The sequence below is a fragment of the Pelecanus crispus genome, chromosome 3 (genome assembly GCF_030463565.1).
Source record: "Pelecanus crispus isolate bPelCri1 chromosome 3, bPelCri1.pri, whole genome shotgun sequence".
NCBI lineage: Eukaryota > Metazoa > Chordata > Aves > Pelecaniformes > Pelecanidae > Pelecanus > Pelecanus crispus.
Window position 1 is genome coordinate 131,998,465 of NC_134645.1, and position 18,262 is coordinate 132,016,726.

Below are 18,262 nucleotides of genomic sequence, written 5' to 3' on the forward strand. Positions count from 1 at the left end.
ACCACCCACTGACAGCTGTCCAGCCCGTCCCCCAGCAGCGATCGCTGCCCCTGGCCAACCCCCCCCAGTTTCTATACTGCCCATGACGCCGTATGGTATGGAACGGCCCTTGGGGCAGTTGGGATCAACTCTTCTGGCTGTGCCCCCTCCCAGCTTCTTGTGCATCTGGCAGAGCATGGGAAGCTGAAAAGTCCTTGACTGGCATGAGCAGTACTTAGCAACAACTAAAAACATCAGTGGGTTATCAACATTCTTCTCCTATTAAATCCAAAACCCAGCACTGTGCCTGCTACTAGGAAGAAAATTAACTCTATCCCAGCCAAAACCAGGACAATATTGTGTGTATATATGTATAAATGTATAAATGTAAAGTGTGTGTGCATACATATAATATATATATACACATTTATACAATGTGTATTAATATTCATACTATATATATACACGAATATTTGGTACCGAGGCACAGTCTTCATGAGACCTCTGTAAAACAGCCCTGTCTGCCTTTTTGCAGGGAAAGTTAGGCTAGTTAGCCTTTTTTCATGGTCTTCTGGCTAGTTAGGCTAGTTAACCTTTTTCCATGGTCATCTCAGCTCCATCCCCATCGCCTCTGCAGCAGCTCCCTGAAACAAGGCTGACATCTCCCTCCTGTCCTTTCTCTGCAGACCTTCCGCTGGCCGGTGGCAAGCAATATCGACGGGAATGAGATCCTGGAGATCCAGGTGTTCAACTACAGCAAAGTCTTCACCAACAGGTGAGAGCGTGGTCTGTCCTTCTCTCCCCCCGACCCCCTGGGTCCGCTCCGGTGGGAAGAGGGGGCTCCTGCTTGAGCTGGAGCTCTTTTGTGTGAAGACTGGAGGGTGAGGAAGATGTTGGTGATGTCTCCATGGAAGGGCAAGGAAGCTCAGATGCAATGTGCACAGCTCGGCAAGTAAGGTTGCTAACCACCAGCGACTAGACGGTGGTCAGTGCCATGTCTGTGCCATGGTTTTCCCACGGTGCTGCTGTTTGGTTCAATACAATTTGCATGTGTTTAAGAGAAACTGAAACCTTTTGGTTAATTATCAAAGTGGAAGTTGATACCCAAATTTAGCTCCCCAGCTTTTGCAAATTCTGCAAGTGTTTATTTATCTTCTAATTTTTTCTCACATAGATACTATAGTGGTTGCCAGGACTTATGTATTATGTGCAATGCTATGAACATTTTTTAGGGTTTCTTACAGTCTAAGTTTTGCCCCCACATTAATAATGAACACGAGAGAAGGAAAGTTTGTCCCTTCTGCCTTAGTGTATTTCATACATTTCTCCATGCTGCCATTGCAAAAATATGGGAGCATTTCACAAAAACGTGAGTGGCATATGTGAATTGTCCTACAGAACATTTACACTGACATTAGAGAGGGGAAAGGAAGAAGAGAGCCGAGGAAGGGCTCTTGCTTGTCATTGGACGTTGCACTAACATTTTTGCACTGGAATCCAGTGTATTCCCCAGCTGAAGCTCAGCAGGGTGTCCTGAACATCTCCCAGGCACATGTTCATGCAAAAGCTTGCTTCGGAGCCAAAAAAATGAGGAGACAGACAGATGGCATGCAGGGCAGGCATGCTAAATATACATGATTTAAAAAAAAAAAGCCACTAAAATCCCACAAACAAAACAAAAAACCCCAAACAACAAACAGAAAAAAAAAATTCCCTACCTTCATCTTGTTTTTAAGTAGGAGCTTGAGTAGCAGAAGGAGACTTGAAAAAAAACTTGGTTTATTCAGTTGCTTTCTGGGAGGAGAAAGGCAAAGAGCCCCCAGAGGGTCCCAGCCCAGGTGGATGAGTTGGGTGGGGAATGGATGGCAGATACAGGCAGAAGAGTGGTCCAGGGCTTGTGGGGAGACCTCAGCTCTGCCAGAGGAGCTGTATGTAGTACAGGTCACTTTGAGTTGTGTTCAGACTACCTCCTGTAGGCACCTGCATTGAGGTAGTGCAGCTGTGGCGGTCGCTAAGTTCCTGCATGATGGGCACATGGACTAGGAGATCTGAATTGTTTCTGCAGCCCTGAACTGTCCCAGGGTCCATGTGAGAGGGGGCTCCTCAGGGGCTGTGGGCAACAGATGGGCGACGGGAGCCCGAGATGGACAGGTGCAGACCTGGAGATCCACCTCCTTCCCCAGCCAGCATCAGCTCCAGCCTCTGGAACCTACTCTTTGTGTTGCATCCATGACAGCAGTGGTTTTTTTCTTTGACTCCTTCAATACCTTCCTTCACTTTCTACTCCCCTGGTGTGAGCAAGCAGCCTGGATACTGCCATGCATTTGCACAGGCTTAGTGCAGCCAGCATCCCTCCATCCGTGATGACTTGGACCTTCGTGTCTTCATTACCCAGCAGAAGGGAATGAAAACATGCCAACTGAATCAGATGCTTTTACCCTAACAAACTGCACCTCAGGATGTACCCAATTTACCTCCTGGACAGCAATTCTGCATGCTGTGCACAGAAAGAAGCAACCCCTTCTCTCTCTATCTGTCTTAAAACCTGGGAGGGGGGGGGGGGAAATCTACGTGAAAGATGCAATAAAAAGCACAAAGTGGTGTTTCTATGTCTGGAAATGAAGAACTGTCACTGTTCCTCCATAGAACTGGGAACTGGAAAGGCCAGGGCATGTCAGCAGGTTGCACTGATTAGAGGCTGAGAAAGTCATCACTTGGGTAATTCCTTCCACCTTCAAGATGACCAAAGTCTCTTAGAAATTTCCAAATACCCAACACAAAATAAGATATCCAGCTAGTTCAGCCAAATTGCTTGAAATGCCTTTTTTCCATTGGTGAGCTGCACATGCAAAGAGGTTGGCTGTATAAGAGCCACTTCCACTTCCAAGATGGCCTTTTGTTTTATCATTTTCATCACTTTGGACATTTTCCTCAGTTGGTCTTTCACTCATGAGGGCCTGGGCTGCCGCAGAGGAGCACGCACCGATCAGCCTTGCCTTTGAGCAGCAATTGCTGATGCTGCAGAGGAGCAGGCTGCAGCCATGTCCCACCGTCCTAGTTGGGCTTGCACTGCCCAGGATGAAGCCTGCATCTTTTTATCTTCTGCTATGATCTTAGCTAGCTCAACTGATGCTTGTGTGCTGCAACCCCATCTTCAACATGAACTGAGCAGTGCCATCGCTCCGAGACCTTATCGCTCTCTATAACTGCCTGAAAGGAGGTTGTAGTGAGGTGGGTGTTGGTCTCTTCTCCCAAGGAACAAGTGATAGGACGAGAGGAAATGGGCTCAAGCTGCACCAGGGGAGGTTTAGATTGGATATTAGGAGAAATTTCTTCATAGAAAGAATGGTCAAGCATTGGAACAGGCTGCCCAGAGAGGTGGGGGAGTCCCCAGCCCTGGAGGGGTTCAAAAAACGGGCAGACATGGCACTTGGGGCCATGGTTTAGTGGACATGGGGGTGTTGGGTTGATGGTTGGACTGATGATCTCAGAGGTCCTTTCCAATCTTAATGACTCCTAGTTTTTACTTTCATTATAAGTGATCCAGCCACCAAGCCAGGAGGCCTGGGGTTGCTACTCTCCCCTGAACTGGTTTAGTGATGGACTTGGTAATGTTAGGTTAATGGTTGGACTGGATGATCTTCAAGGTCTTTTCCAACCTAAACAATTCGATGATTCTATGATTAACTTTATTTCTCACCATTAAGGGATGACCAGATCTGCAGTGAGCAGGAATCTAGATCCAACGCCCCATGAGAATTGCCTTCTTCCATCATTTAGTCCCCCCTTGGTACAACGAAACCTTCACATGCGGTGGCTCTTGTCCCAGGGATCCAGGAGTCTGAGCTGAGGCAGCGGGACTCCCCCATCGTGGTGTCTAGAGCACATGAAACCAGGAGCATCTCTGCCCATTGCTCGGCAGGTATTTTCTGCCCTTTTGAAAGCTGATTCAGTTGGCATTTTCTGCCTTTTTGAAAGCTCTTCCCCATTTCTAGCCAAAGCACCTCCCAGTCTTGTTTTTGAGAAGGCCATTCGTGGCACGTCTCATTGCACAGTGGTTTTTACCATCTCATATCGCCTTTGCAGCTCTTTATCCCGCTGGCGTTCAACGTTCAGCATCCTCCCTCTAAAATACAGGCACAGGCTGGATGCATCCACTTCTGCCCTGCATCTCCCCAGCCCTACAGACTGAGGGTGAAACACATCTCTCTTCTCCCCCACCCCACCTCTGTTCGTGCAGTTATGGATTAATTGGTTGTTCATTCACCGTGCCAGGCTGCTGGTGCACCGCACTCTCCGGAGCTGTCGCGTTCATGGATGTTGGGTCTGTTTTCTGCCAGCCTGAGGTGCAGATGCTGCTTCTTGGAAGTGTTTTTGGCACGCGAGTGCCCTTTTTGTTTGGCTCAGGCGCATCCCAAGGTCCCCGCTGCTCTGTGTCTGCCTCCACTCTCTCCTGGTTGGCTGCTCTGTCAGTCTTCACAGTATTTGAAAATTTGATTGTAAGTTATTTTCACATCCCAGTCACTGATGTAGTAGTCATGGGCTTAATAGCAAAACTGCACCGTAGCACTGTCATTCAAAGATGATTCTCAGCTGATGCCCTATTTTTAGCGTTTCTCCAGTAATCTGCTCTTGCTAGTGTGTAGCGCTGATAGCAGGCACTGTTAAACCAACCATTTTGTAAGAACCTGCTCCTTTCATGCAGTTACCAAACAAACAGACTCCAAAGAAGCAAACCAAGCTTGTTTTGACAGGCTCTATCTCCTCATAAACCTACCTTGAATGTCATTGATTACGCTCCAGTTTTTAATTACTTATTCATTGAATCCTGTACAAGCTTTCCTATTCTTTTCCTAGGATGGCTCCCAGGTTAGCCCAGCCCTCCCCATTCACCCTGTATGAATTCTTTGTTATGCTGGCATTCTCTATTATTCCCACTTCATTAACAATTGATACCAGCGGACCAGAGGCTGCTGGTTCTTTTATGATGATTACCCACAAACGACCCCTGGCCTGCAACAACCAACAGAAATATTTATTCAGCATATTCACCCACTTCGCATCGTTACAGGCTGGAATGGGAGCTGCTGCTCCTGTTTCTGGGGTGCATTTACCTTGAAATCATAGAATCATTGAATCACAGAATGGTTTGGGTGGGAAGGGACCTTTAGAGCCCACCCAGCCCAACCCCTGCAGTGACAGGGACAGCTTCAACCAGAGCAGGGTGCTCAGAGCCCCGTCCAACCTGGCCTGGGATGTTGCCAGGGATGGGGCATCTCCCACCTCTCTGGGCAACCTGTGCCAGTGCCTCACCACCCTCAGTGTAAACAATTTCTTCCTTCTCTCTAGTCCAAATCTCCCCTCTTTCAGTTTAAATCCATTCCCCCTTGTCCTATCGCTACAGGCTCTGCTAAAAAGTTTGTTCCCATCTTTCTTATAAGCGCCCTTTAAGTATTAAAATGCAGAGCTTGTCCTCCCCAGCAGCCAGACCCCGGTCAGAATCTCCTCTCGCCCTGCTGTGGAACACAGCTGGACCAGCCCTGCTTCCGAGCAGCATCAGATGAGCTGCCCGGGGCAGTGGTGGAGTGCTCAGCACAGCGGTGGAATATCCAGCACCTCCCTGCACAGGTTTGCCAGAGTTTAATTACCTGTTCTGTCTCTCTCTGCCAAATTAAAAAGCCCTTCAGGTTAGAAACTGTTTCCTCATGCTGGCATTTACAGACAGCAGTAAAATGAACCCCAAAGCGTGTCTGTGGCAGCGTGCATTCAGCCTGTCCCTCAGCAATTAAGAGACCCAGCACTGTGTGCTCTCCTTCCTGCCCATCCTTGCTTTGGGCCACTGGAGCAGCCCATCCCTGCAGCCCAGCCCAGGAAAGGAGCCGGGATCAGAGAGCCCCTTCAGCAAACGCCAAACAAGACATCTCCCCTGCCTTTCCCTTGACAGTAGTGGGAAGCAGAATCCCAAAAGGGGCTTCATCTCCCCTCACTGCATTGTAGGTGTCCATGGGGAGTTAGGGCTCAGCTCAGGTGCCCACATGGGTCTCCAGTGCCCTTTGAGTATCCAGCTTCTGGAAGGACCCATGTCTCCTAGAGATCCAAAGCTGTGTCTGCCAGCCCTGTGTTTGTCTCAGACATCCCAGGACATCTGCGTGGCAACTCATGGTTAGGTGACAGAGCTGAATCCCCAGTGGCTGCAGAGGGGTCTGGGAGAGCCAGGAGCAGCAAAGCGTGCTCTGCCCCAGGGCGACGTGCGATGGACACAAGGATCTGAGAACTGGCCGTGGTTGAAGGATGGGCTGAAAAGGCTGAAGTTGATGATCTTAGAGGTCCTTTCCAACCTTAATGATTCTATTCTCAGTTTACTTCCATTAAAAAATAATCCAGCCACCAAGCCAGGAAACATCAAATTAATTCTTCCTCTACCCTTAGTGGTGGACTTGGTAGGGTTAGGTTAATGGTTGGACTGGATGATCTTAAAGGTCTTTTCCAACCTAAACAATTCTATGATTCCATGATTCCCTGAAGCAGAAGACAACCAGGAGCCAAAAAGAGGCAACAACAGGAGACCCTTAGTCCAACCCTATAAGCTGCCTACTGACAGAGGAAGGAATACCTTTCAGACCTGAGCACCCGTGGCAGGAATCAACCTGCAGAATAGACTACTCCAAGTCATAAATATAAAAGGATTATCCAGGGATTTCTGTTCAGACTCACAGCATTTCTCCTGCTGGCTAAGAAATGCCTACACCAGGATATTAGTACCAAGGCACAGCCAATGATCCTGGGCCCATCCCATCCCGGGCAGCTGGTGCTGAGCATCTCCCTCAAGGGAATGCAAGGAATCTGTGGTACAAAACCAAAATTAAAGCCCAGGGTCACAAGCCAGTGCTGTAACTACAGCCCATCCTTGCAAAGAAATGAGTTGTAGGAGGAGGACAGACAGACATAAATCTTGGAGAGGAGGGAGAGGACCGGGGAGAAGCAGAGCCCTGGCACTGGGGTTTGGAAAGGTGAGCCGTGGTCTCTGTGAATAATTCACATGCAGCTGCTTAGCACTATTTATCAAAGCCCCAGATAAAGGCATGACACCTGATGCAGGTCCACCCCGAATAATGGAGGGGGCTGGCGCCGAGACATGGCTGCGTGGCTCATTGAGTTGCTTTTGTTTCCTGCCTCAGTGGCCATCAGCATGCAGCTAATTAGCTGGTAAGATAATCCTTTCTGGGCCAGGCCAGGTACCGCAGCATCCGTACAGCAGCTGATTGTGTGCTGGCTCCTTGGACGGGGCTGTGGGCTCTGGTGGGTCTTGGCTCCGGGGCAGTGGCTGTCCCTGGGAGCTGTTCCCCAGGGCTCTGCGTGTCTGAGTGCCCAAAGAAAGGGGCAGAGCATGGAGGTGGGGAGCTAGTTCATGAGGACAGGTCAGATGGGCCAGACCAGCAGTGTCTCCAGCCCAGAAACCTGTCTCCAGCCCCTGACTGGGTAGGGCGTCCCCAGGCTGGGAAACTCCTCTCCAGCCAAGACCCATCCAAACCACCCCAGGGATGCCCTGTTCCAGTGGGGGTGGATGAGGGGCAGTGCCACATTCTGCCCGTGGTTAATTTACTAGTGTAGGTGCAGACTGAAAATGCTCCACGTGAGAGAAGGACCAATAATCATGGGTCCTACACACCCATCCTACAGACGTGAGATGCTTCATCTGATGCCATGTATCCCATCCTGAAAAGCAGGTGGTGAAACCGAATAACTGCTGCATGGTGGGGTGACCTGGGTAGAAATACTGAGATCCTACTGAAACTCAGTTCACCTCTGCCCTTTGTCTTCTCATCCCCTGGGAGACCTACAAAATTCCTTCAAGGTGGGTGAAAATTCATAGCATGTGGTCCCACAGTGAAGGGCCCTGGGAGAGGGCATGTGCAGGAGACGGGTGCATGATGTGAGGTCACAGATGTGGATTTGAGTGTGCCTGAGCAGGAGAAGACACTGCGGGACACATATGAGCGAAGTGGGGTGGAGGACCGTATGCACAGGAGAGGGCAGAGATGCAAGAAGCAAGTGGAGGCAGCAGCCAGGGCGGCACGCCGTGCTGGTGAGACATCAGAGAGGATGGCTGTGTGGTCCAGTGGCCACCGAGCATCGGCCCTGAGGCAGGAGGTCTGGTCCCTGCTGCTGCTCCCATTCCTGACCTGCTGGGACAGCCTGGACAGGCCTCTTCTGGGCCACACGTTTTCCTTGTGCACAAAACAAGGACAACACCAGTCAACGACCACATCCCTTAAGGACGAGGAAGGCTGCTCAAGAACAAGGCTGAAAGAGTTGGGGTTGTTCAGCCTAGAGAAGAGAAGGCTGCGAGGAGACCTTATTGCGACCTTCCAATACTTAAAGGGAGCCTACAGGAAAGATGGGGAGAATCTTTTTAGCAAGGCCTGTTGTGACAGGACAAGGAATAACGGATTTAAACTAAAGAAGAATAGATTTAGACTGGATCTAAGGAAGACATTGCTTACACTGAGGGTGGTGAGGCAGTGGCACAGGTTGCCCAGAGAGGTGGAAGATGCCCCATCCCTGGCAACATCCCAGGCCAGGTTGGACGGGGCTCTGAGCACCCTGCTCTGGTTGAAGCTGTCCCTGCTCACTGCAGGGGTTGGGCTGGGTGGGCTCTGAAGGTCCCTTCCCACCCAAACCATTCCGTGATTCCATGATTCTATGAACTAAGAGCTTTTGCTTCCAGGTGGTTTGTTTTCCTCTATGTCACTGTTTTCCTCTCCGGGGTGAGAAGCAGAAACTGGATCTGGCCGAAAGCTGAAAGCCACGTTACAAACGTGTCAGTTCCCCGCCAGCCTGACGGGCGATGCAGGGGTGGGGGCAGAGATAACATCCCCCTGCAGAAAACCGATACCCACGGGGAAGAGGCAGGAGCCGGCTCTCCTTACCCGTCAGAGAGACAAAGAGACTGATACCAAAGGCTTTTAATACAGCACTGTGCTCTCCGGGATAAAAATAGAGCTTTGTTTTGTCCTTTGTGCTCTGGCTTCTCTGGCAATTAAGATCTTTGCAGAATCCAAGACTTGTATGAAACTGCCTTCAACTTGCAGAAACCAGGGTGCTCACCATTTCATCCGCAGAAAATAATCCGCTGCAGAATCACTGTAGGAAGAGTATAACGGAAAAAATTATTAACTCTGGTGCAGTAGGTTTCCCCTCTTGTCTGAGTGCCCTCCCCGCGCAGAGCGGCACGAAGACTCTGGGCAGGCAGGGAGCTGCAAGAGCTGGGTTTTGCAAACCAGAAGGTGTCACGGTTTCCTTGAGATGGTGCTTGGACTGCAGCTGGGCAAGCCTTTCTGCTGCCCAGCTTGCTTAAACATTGCCGAGGTCTGACCTGCAGCCCTTGGAGCATCGTCAGTGATGCAGGAGATTCAGTTGTCCCCAATTTCTTCCCTGGGAGATCTGTGGAAGATCCCAGGGACACCCTGAGGTTGCATCCAGGGGTCTGCATCTGACTCACCAGACCACTGGATGAGCGATGCCGCTGGTGCACACACTAAGATGTTATTTTTGTCTAGAGAATTGCTAAAAGGCAGAAAACCATTAAATCTCTTTGAATGCAACTAAGTGTGCTTGTAACCCAGACAAATGTTTACATAAGATCGCGGCATGCCAGCCTCATGCTTGGTTTGCGTTTGTCTCGGTCCCAAAGAACTTTTTAGATTCCCTTCCTAATTTCACCAATAAGACAAAAAAAATTATATGGGAAGATCTTATGGGATTTGGGGGCCACCTGCCCAACTTGGAATTTATGTTTGTCATTTGCATATGTGATTCAGATCCCCAGACTTTATTATGTGAAGTCCAGTCCAGGCAGGTCTCTTAGAGGGAATCTTATGACACCTGTCCTAGTAGTTGGGAGCAATCCAGTAACCTTGATTATCCAAACATCATTAAAACAAGTTTTTCCACTAATCCTTTCAGCGCTGGAAACACAAGAAGTTGCTTTCCAATGCTGTTATAGGCTGTCTTTGCAACAAGCTGTTGGTTGTAAAAGTGCTTTGATTTTGTGTGATTAACTGTGCAGGAGCAAAAAGGATCCAATAGAAGAGACAAAAGCTCTGGAACAGCTTTTATATGAGGAACTATAAATTAAATCAGTCCTCCTCAATTCAAAAGAGGACATAATGAATAGCCACAAGGTTAAACTGGGGAGGAAGCACTTATTCTTCATCTGTTTCAGTAGAAAAACTTGGAAGACATGAAACAAAGCAGGAGCGGGCTCAGGATGAAGTGGGTCTTCAGGTGATGCTGGGTGGGCTGTGGAAGAGTCCTGTCCACGAGAGCTGGCGGTTACTGAAAGTTTACAGGTTCAAAAGTGAATTTGACATCTTCATGGAAGAAAAATCTACGTGAGTTTATTGAACACAAAGATGAACGGATTGAACACACTCTGGCCCCAGGAGTCCTAAGGTGGACATCTTCCATAGGTCAGAAGACTCGTACTTGGGATGACAAGCTTTGATGAACTGCAGTCCTTCCTGGTGTATCTGGGATACCATTACAAATGGATTTGTCCTCCTGAGAGCCCAGGCTCCCCCATCCTCCCGATCCATGGGCTGCACTCTCTCTTTTCATGTTTTTTCTTAAACTAACACTTTTTTTTCCTTCTCCATTTTCCCTTGCACTTCTTGAGCTGTGGGATTATTCACCTCCAAAGAAGGTCCGAGTCCAACTTCTTTTCCAGTTGATGCACAATGAGCATGGTGGGGATCAGTCCAGTGAGCAGGGTCTCCCCTCACACACCCCTCCACAAAGTAGGGTGGGTGGCAAGTGCTCCAGAGCCTGAGGTTCATAAAGCCCAGCTTATCTTCCAAGCTCTTAGGGCTGGTGTCTGTGGTAGACCTACAACTGCCTGGTCCACAAGCAGATGTTATCATCTACCTGAAACCTTTGTCCTACACGAAGTCCCTTGCAATGGGATGGCTGCCGCAAGCAAGTCTGAAGTCTCATTAAGAGATAGATGGACAGGGTGTGCTTGGTTATGACCTGAGAGGACTGATGTCAGCAGGGGCAGGAACCTGAAAAGGTAGAAGTTTCCATACCATGTCAGAGATGCAAGCTAATCAGCCAAGGTGTCTGCAGAGGTATCAGCTCAGCCTTTCTGCAAGTGATACCATGTTGTACAACTTGCCCAGTTTTGCAAGGCAAGGCTGGCACGTGAAAAAAAGAGATGAAACGCTGAGCCCCATGGAGGAGGGAAGCCGTTGAGACAGAGGTGAGCAGAGTCCAGAACTTCCCAGGAGGGGCTGCAAATCATCTTGGCTCACCAAGAGCCAGAGTAAAGCGAGCAGGGGAAAAAGCAGCTGGGACAGCTGGCTCAGCTCAAGTTGGACATGGCCAGCAAGTGATGATGTGGCTTTTGTAGTGCAGGCTGTGCAGAGGAAGAGGTTTGAGCCCTTTCTTTCATTTTTTATTACCTCCTGAGGATGTTTGGCACCTAAGGGAAGTGATACTTTGCTGGCGTTCAAGCTGTTCTCTTTTTGTAACGCTAGAAATTCAAATCCTCTGCCTGGAGGTCTGGAGGAGTTTGTGTTTGGGTGCTTTCAAGAGGAGACCTTCCTTCTTGGGACTGATCACCAAACTTATTTTGCATCACCAGGAAAACACATTTCGTGGAGATCTCTGGCAGCAACAGGACAATTCCCACTGCCCAGCTTTGCCTGCCTGTAACCTGGTCATGGGGTTTAAGTCCAGCAGTCAGCAGAGAAAGACCAGAACCTCTTATGAGCATTTTCTCCCCAACTCAGATACATCTAAGGCATCTGGGATGGATTTCCCTCGAACGGGGACAGTCCCTCTGTTTGAGCACAGAGAGCTCAGGGACTAATGGTGAACTGCAGGACAGCTACAAGTAGGTGGGATGGACCCTTCCCCAGGGAGAGAGGAAAATGAGCAATCATCAGGGCATGTTAAACCCTGATGATTTTGAGCTGCATCGGGGCTTTTTGCCTTTTGGGATTTTGTTTGGTTTTGTTTAACATATTTTTGGTCATTGAGCAAAGTCTCTTTTGGAGAAAGGGAGGTTTTGAAGATTAATCAGCCTCATATTTATGTTTTAAAAGCACACAGGGCATAGGTGGGCTTCCCACAAACCCCAACAAATGCCAGATCTGATATCCCTGGGCAACTTGGGTATCTGGAAAAGGGAAAAAAAGGAAAAGAAGAGACCACTTCTGTTATTCTTTACACAAAGACACAAACACACTTGACCTGACAACATTTTTTTTTTTTTTTTTTACATCTAGGGTAGCTTTAAAATGATCTCTGGGCAAGATCTTGAGCCCAAAGTCCTCCTTGGAGGCAGCCTGAGACATTCAGAGATAGCTGCCTTGGCAGCTCTGCCTCCAGGGCAGAGCAAAGCCCTGCCAGGCAGGAGGTGGACATGGAGAAGTCTTGTGCAGCAGAGCCATGTAAAGCGGATCAGTAAGCCTCTGCCCTGGACTTATTGTGGTCCAACTGCAATCACCCAATGGTGATGTGCCAAACACAACTCGGTTTGTCATGTGGAAGTCGGCTGTGTGTTTCCTCTTTGTCCTGGCATATCGCATCCCTCTCACCTTGCAGAGTTCAGGTGTGCTGAGCGTTATGACTCAAAGGAGGTTGTAGTGATGTGGGTGTTGGTCTCTTAGAATCATAGCATCATGGAATCATTTACATTGGAAAAGACCTTTAAGATCATCCAGTCCAACCATTTATCCCAGGTAACAAGCGATAGGACAAGAGAAAATGGCCTTAAGCTGCGCCAGGGGAGGTTTAGATTGGATATTAGGAGAAATTTCTTCATGGAAAGGGTGGTCAAGCATTGGGACAGGCTGCCCAGAGAAGTGGTGGAGTCACCATCCCTGGAAGGGTTCAAAAAATGGGCAGAGGTGGCACTTGGGGACATGGTTTAGTGGGCATGGGGGTGTTGGGTTGATGGTTGGACTGATGATCTTAGAGGGCCTTTCCAACCTTAGTGATTCCTGGTTTTACTTTCATGAAAAAATAATGCAGCCACCAAGCCAGGAAACATGAAATGAATTCTTTCTCTCCCCTGAATTGGTTTAGTGGTGGACTTGGTAGTGTTAGGTTGATGGCTGGACTTGAGATGATCTTAAAGGTCTTTTCCAACCTAAACGAATCTATGAAAGCCTTCCCTGCTTCTTCAGACCGGGGTTCATAAAATGACCCTTCATGGGTTACAGTCATTTCCATATAGCTTCTAGATTCATGCAACTGAAAGTCCAAGACCTCCTTTGCCAAAAGTGGGTTGAAAAGTTGAAAAAAGTCCAGCCATTGTAGCATTTTCTAGCATTCTAATTTCTCTATCTCCCAGCACATGAGGATGCATGTGCTGGGACACGCTCCAGGGGCTAAGCTGTGGGCAGCTTGCCTCCAAGAAAGGTTTCTTTGCTGTGGGACCTTCTTACTTCGCACCAGCAACCCACAGCCGTGGCTGTCCTTTGGCTCTGTGATGCCTTGCAGCCAGGTAGGACTGGCTGGGAGAACAGAGATGTGCAAGGGGTCCAAAAATGGGTAACGAGAAACCAGGGAGCTGCTCTGATGAGCAGCTGGGTGGGTGCGTTTGGTCTGTGAAGCTGATTGGGGTACCTGGGGGGAGACGCAATGGGTCTCTGCAAGCTCAGGCTGGAAAAGCAGAAAGGAAATGAGCTGAAAGGGAGCTGCTGTTGGATACCTGGGGGGTCTGACGGTATGTTTGGAAGCTGCAGCGCTTGCATTTATGCACAAACCAGTCTTGGGGCAATTCTGAAAAATGCAAACCGTTTCCTCCCGCAGCTTATGTGATGAATGCCCTGGAGCGTGGACCAAAATGAAGAGCTTTTTTCACTGTCTAGCCAAATTGCAGCTTCATCTGTAATCATCTGACTCTTTAAGTTACAGCTTCTTAAATCACTTCCCTTCTAATTACCCCCTTTGCACCAAGCCTGTGTGGTAGGCAAGTCAGAGCTTATACTTGCAAGTGTATGTAATTATTATTGTTTTGTTAACATTTGGATAACCTGGTGAAATGTAGGACACAGCAGCAGTTCCAGCTCAGCAGCCTCCAGATATTAAAAGTTGCTTTAGTGAATTAACTTCTTTTTCAGCAAACTCTTGCAAAAATTCCCATTAAATATAAGTGTATTTTCTTTTCACCCTGCAAGACAAGTGGAATAGCATAATGAGTGCCAGTCAGCCCTGTCGTATTGAAATATATCCTGTCAGGTAACTAATTTGGGATGAGATTACAGATCTGCTTGCTGAAGTGGTAAATTGGGTATACTTAGACTTTTGCACCATGTTTGACTTGGTGTCATGCAATATTTTGATTAAGAAATGAAAATTCTGCGAAAACTTGACATGGCGGGTGCTGAAGGTGTTACACGTGAGCAGCAGCGCTTGGGAGTGACTGCAGGCAGGGATTTGTCACCGAGGATGCTAGCAGGCGGCCGAACCCTGTAGGGACCAGACCTTTTCGTACGGCAGTTTGCATTTCCCCGCATGCAGGGAAACATTATAGCTAGCAGCATGGGCAAGGACACCGAGCACGGGGAAGCCATGGCTAGGGAAGCTGTCAGGGAGCTGCTGCAATTTCTTGGCAGCCCAGGAATAACAGCATTATGTGCTTCAGTGCAGTCTGAAAAAAAAATGTGTCTAGTTTCAGAGCCAGCTGCTTCAGAAGGGTGGTGGAAAAGTGGGGTTGATTAGAGAGGAGCAGCCAGAGTCATTAAAACCTTAGCAGATCTGCCTACCCTGAAGTCATCAGCAGCTCTATCTGTTTGGCTTATTGGTAAGGAAAGGAAGAGGTGGCCTGATCATGGGCCAAGAAGTGGGAATTTGGTGACCATCGCTCTTGGAGCTGACAAATCCCCAGGGATTCATCATTTCAGCTGAGTAGGGCTGAGCCACGTGGTCACCTAAGCTCCATTGACGGTCCAAAAGATTAACATCTCCCACGATCACTTCTCTGAGCCGCCCCGGCAGTGGTCGTGTCCCCATGCTGCCTGTTTTGCATTGCAGAAGCTCATTAATTCAGGGCAGACTGTGCACTGGGCAGTTTGGGAGAACCGCTCTCCCTCCCCACCATGCCTCCAGGTTGAAGACTGCGTCCCCCTTCACTGTCCCCGAGGACCAGGAGCTCCCAGATCTCCCCAGCCCTCTTTACAGGTCGGGCAAGGCAGTGCTCGGTGCGTAATCTGGGTTGTAGCCACAGTGCAGGAGTTCAGAGATGTTGCTTTGGGTTGGGGGGGGCGTAACCAAATCCTTGGGTGTTTGCAGGTTGTGGTACCAGGGTGTGGGAAGGTGTCCTGGCAGGGGGAAGGTAGCAGAAAGATGCAATGGCTGCTCCTGCCTGCCTGCCCCATCCCATGCGATATTCCCAGTTTTCTTGCAGAGACTCTGGAGTACGACGAGCATTGAAAGTTTGTTTGGGTAGGGAGCAGGTGAGGCTGCAGGGATGGGTTGTATAATGGTTCAGCATGGTAACTCTTTTTTTCTCTTTTTTTTCTTTTTTTTTTTTTTTTCCTGTTTTATATCAGATTACAATCCTAATTTTATTTCCACAGCTTTGATTTGGGTCTGACCCAATTTCTCCATCCATCCTAGTGCCCCACACAGACATCACCAGGGTCCTTTTCTGTCCCAAGCCTGCAGCTGGGTTGGCCACAGCCAGGCAGGGAAGCTCTCCTCTCCAAACTGCTCTGGGGCTACCCAGCCCCAGGCTAACCCCTGTCCCTGCATCCCTGCGATGGGTTGGAGATGATGCATTGGCCTGGCCAACCCTGGCAGGCAGCATCCCTGTGTGGATGGGTGAGGGACAGCCCCCAGGCAGCACTTAATTCCCTAATTTAGATGGAGCCAACAGCTCCAAGTGGTTCAGAAGCAGGAGACCAGCTCTCCCTGAGGTCTTTACTGGAATTGCAGGTTGGATCCTCCCTTGGGCAGCTGAGCCTTGATTCCAATCTCCCAGGCTCTTGCAGGCCTGGCAATGGGTTAAAAGCAGTGGCATCCTTCTGCTTTCCCACCCTACCTTGCAAGGGGTGTCTGGAGGTGGGGACCAAACCAGGGCATGATTTGCCTTTTGTCACTTCCCAGGATCTGATGATGGATGGATGGATGGGGTGGGTGGATGGACGGATGGAGATGCCACCTCCCCACCAGAGACTCTCTCTGGCTGCAGGAGCCCAGGGAGCAAACAGCATCCAAGGGATGCTAGCAGAGAAGAGGGGACAGGACTTCATGAGCTGGAGGATGCTCTTAGCAAAGCCAGACCAAGATGAACATCTTGGCCTCAGAGCCCTTGCTCAGAGAGAACAGGCACTTCAGTGCTGGCAATGCCTGGTGGGGTTCACCGTCCCCCCCAGCCACTGTCTCTCCTGAACTGCACCGGGCACACCAAGGGCTTCATTGAAAGATGGCATGTGCCACACGGGCAAAGAGCAAAGCGTGTCGTGGGGTGTGCAGCAGCCCCAGACTACCCTGATCTGAGGGTTTGAGCAAGCTCTAAGCACCGAAGCAGACAGGCTGGGTTTGAAACAAGAGATGTTCCTGCAGTCTGATAAAATCACGAGTGACCCAGAAAAACTCCCTCACTTTCCATCAGCAGAAATGCCAGGGAAGGGAGCAGGGCACTTGATGAATTATGAAATACTTGGAAATGAAAGGCTGTGTAGACAAGTGCTGAATATTTCATTCCCTCTTGCTTGGCTCTTGCCTGCCAGGGGAAGTGGGTTGGGAGGGGTCCGAGGAAGGAGCGCGTTATCCCAAGCCTAACGCAAATGCATCTTCCCAATAATTCACACGCTTGCAAATGAGCTGGCCTGAGGTCTGCGAGCAGGGCTGGGGAGTGCAGCAGCACCTCAGGCAGGCTGGAAGGGTTGCAAAGATGTGCTAAGAGGATGGTGAAAGGGCCCGCATCTCACCATTCCCAGGAGACGGGAGCATCTGCTCTTTGCCTGTTGCCATCGTCCAGATATTGCGGCTGGGGAAAAGCTGCCACAGGGCTAGGACTGGCTCTGACATACCTGCTTTTATCTGCTCCCGTGGTAGCAACAGCCTGCAATTCTGAGCGCTCACAGGCAGCCTGCGCTTTCGACTGTAGCTCAGCTGGGGGGAGCATCGGCGTGCTGGAGATGGACATGGTGTTGCTGCTGCCTCTGCGCTTCTCTCAAGTGGCCTTGTCCCAGACAGAGGCAGCACCGCAGCAGGTCACAGAAGCAGGAGGTATCTGGAAAGTCAGTTTGGGGGGTCAGGAGGGACCCCTGGCTCTCTATCCCCTGCTAGATCAGTCGGTAGAGCATGGGACTCTTAATCCCAGGGTTGTGGGTTTGTGAGTTGGGTGCCAAAAAGGGCCGTTGTGGTTCAACCCGGCAGGCAGCTAAACACTGCGCAGCCAAGAGTGAGCCCACTCTCCCCCTCCCCAGTGGGGTGGGAGAGAGAATTGGAAAAAAAAAAAAGTAAAATTCATGGGTTGAGATAAAGACAGTTTCATAGGACATGATAGGAAGGGAAATATAATAATATACAAAGCAAGTGATGGACAATGCAGTTGCTCACCACCCACTGACAGATGCCCAGCCCGTCCCTGAGCAGCGATCGCTGCCCCCCAGCCAACTCCCCCCAGTTTACACACTGGGCATGATGCCATTTGGTATGGAGTCAGTTTGGGTCAGCTGTGCCCCCTCCCAGCCTCTTGTGCACCCGGCAGAGCATGGGAAGCTGAAAAGTCCTTGACTGGTGTAAGCAGTACCTAGCAACAACTAAACCATCAGTGCGTTATCAATGTTACTCTCAAACTAAATCCAAACCACAGCACTATGCCAGCTACTAGGAAGAAAATTAACCCTATCCCAGCCAAAACCAGGACAACAGTATTCAAGGTGCGGCCTCACCAGCGCCGAGTACAGGGGGACGATCCCTGCCCTGCTCCTGCTGGCCACACTATTCCTGACACAAGCCAGGATGCTGTTGGCCTCCTTGGCCACCTGGGCACACTGCTGGCTCATGTTCAGCAGCTCTCGACCAACACCCCCAGGTCCTTTTCGGCCAGGCAGCTTTCCAGCCACTCTTCCCCAAGCCTGCAGCGTTGCATGGGGTTGTTGTGCCCCAAGTGCAGGACCCGGCACTTGGCCTTGTTGACCCTCACACAGTTGGCCTGGGCCCATGGGTCCAGCCTGGCCAGGTCCCTCTGCAGGGCCATCCTACCCTCCAGCAGATCGACACTCCCACCCAGTTTGGTGTCATCTGCAAACTTACTGAG

General features: G+C 49.8%; 1 protein-coding gene across 1 annotated transcript in view; it reads left to right on the forward strand.

The window, feature by feature from the left end:
• The window catches only part of OTOF (otoferlin), a 120,947-nt gene that overhangs the window by 20,124 nt on the left and 82,561 nt on the right, over nucleotides 1–18,262 (forward strand). Inside the window, exon 3 of the mRNA XM_075708605.1 lies at nucleotides 666–754. Within this exon, the coding sequence (XP_075564720.1) occupies nucleotides 666–754 (89 nt within the window). The remainder of the gene's footprint in view (nucleotides 1–665; nucleotides 755–18,262) is intronic.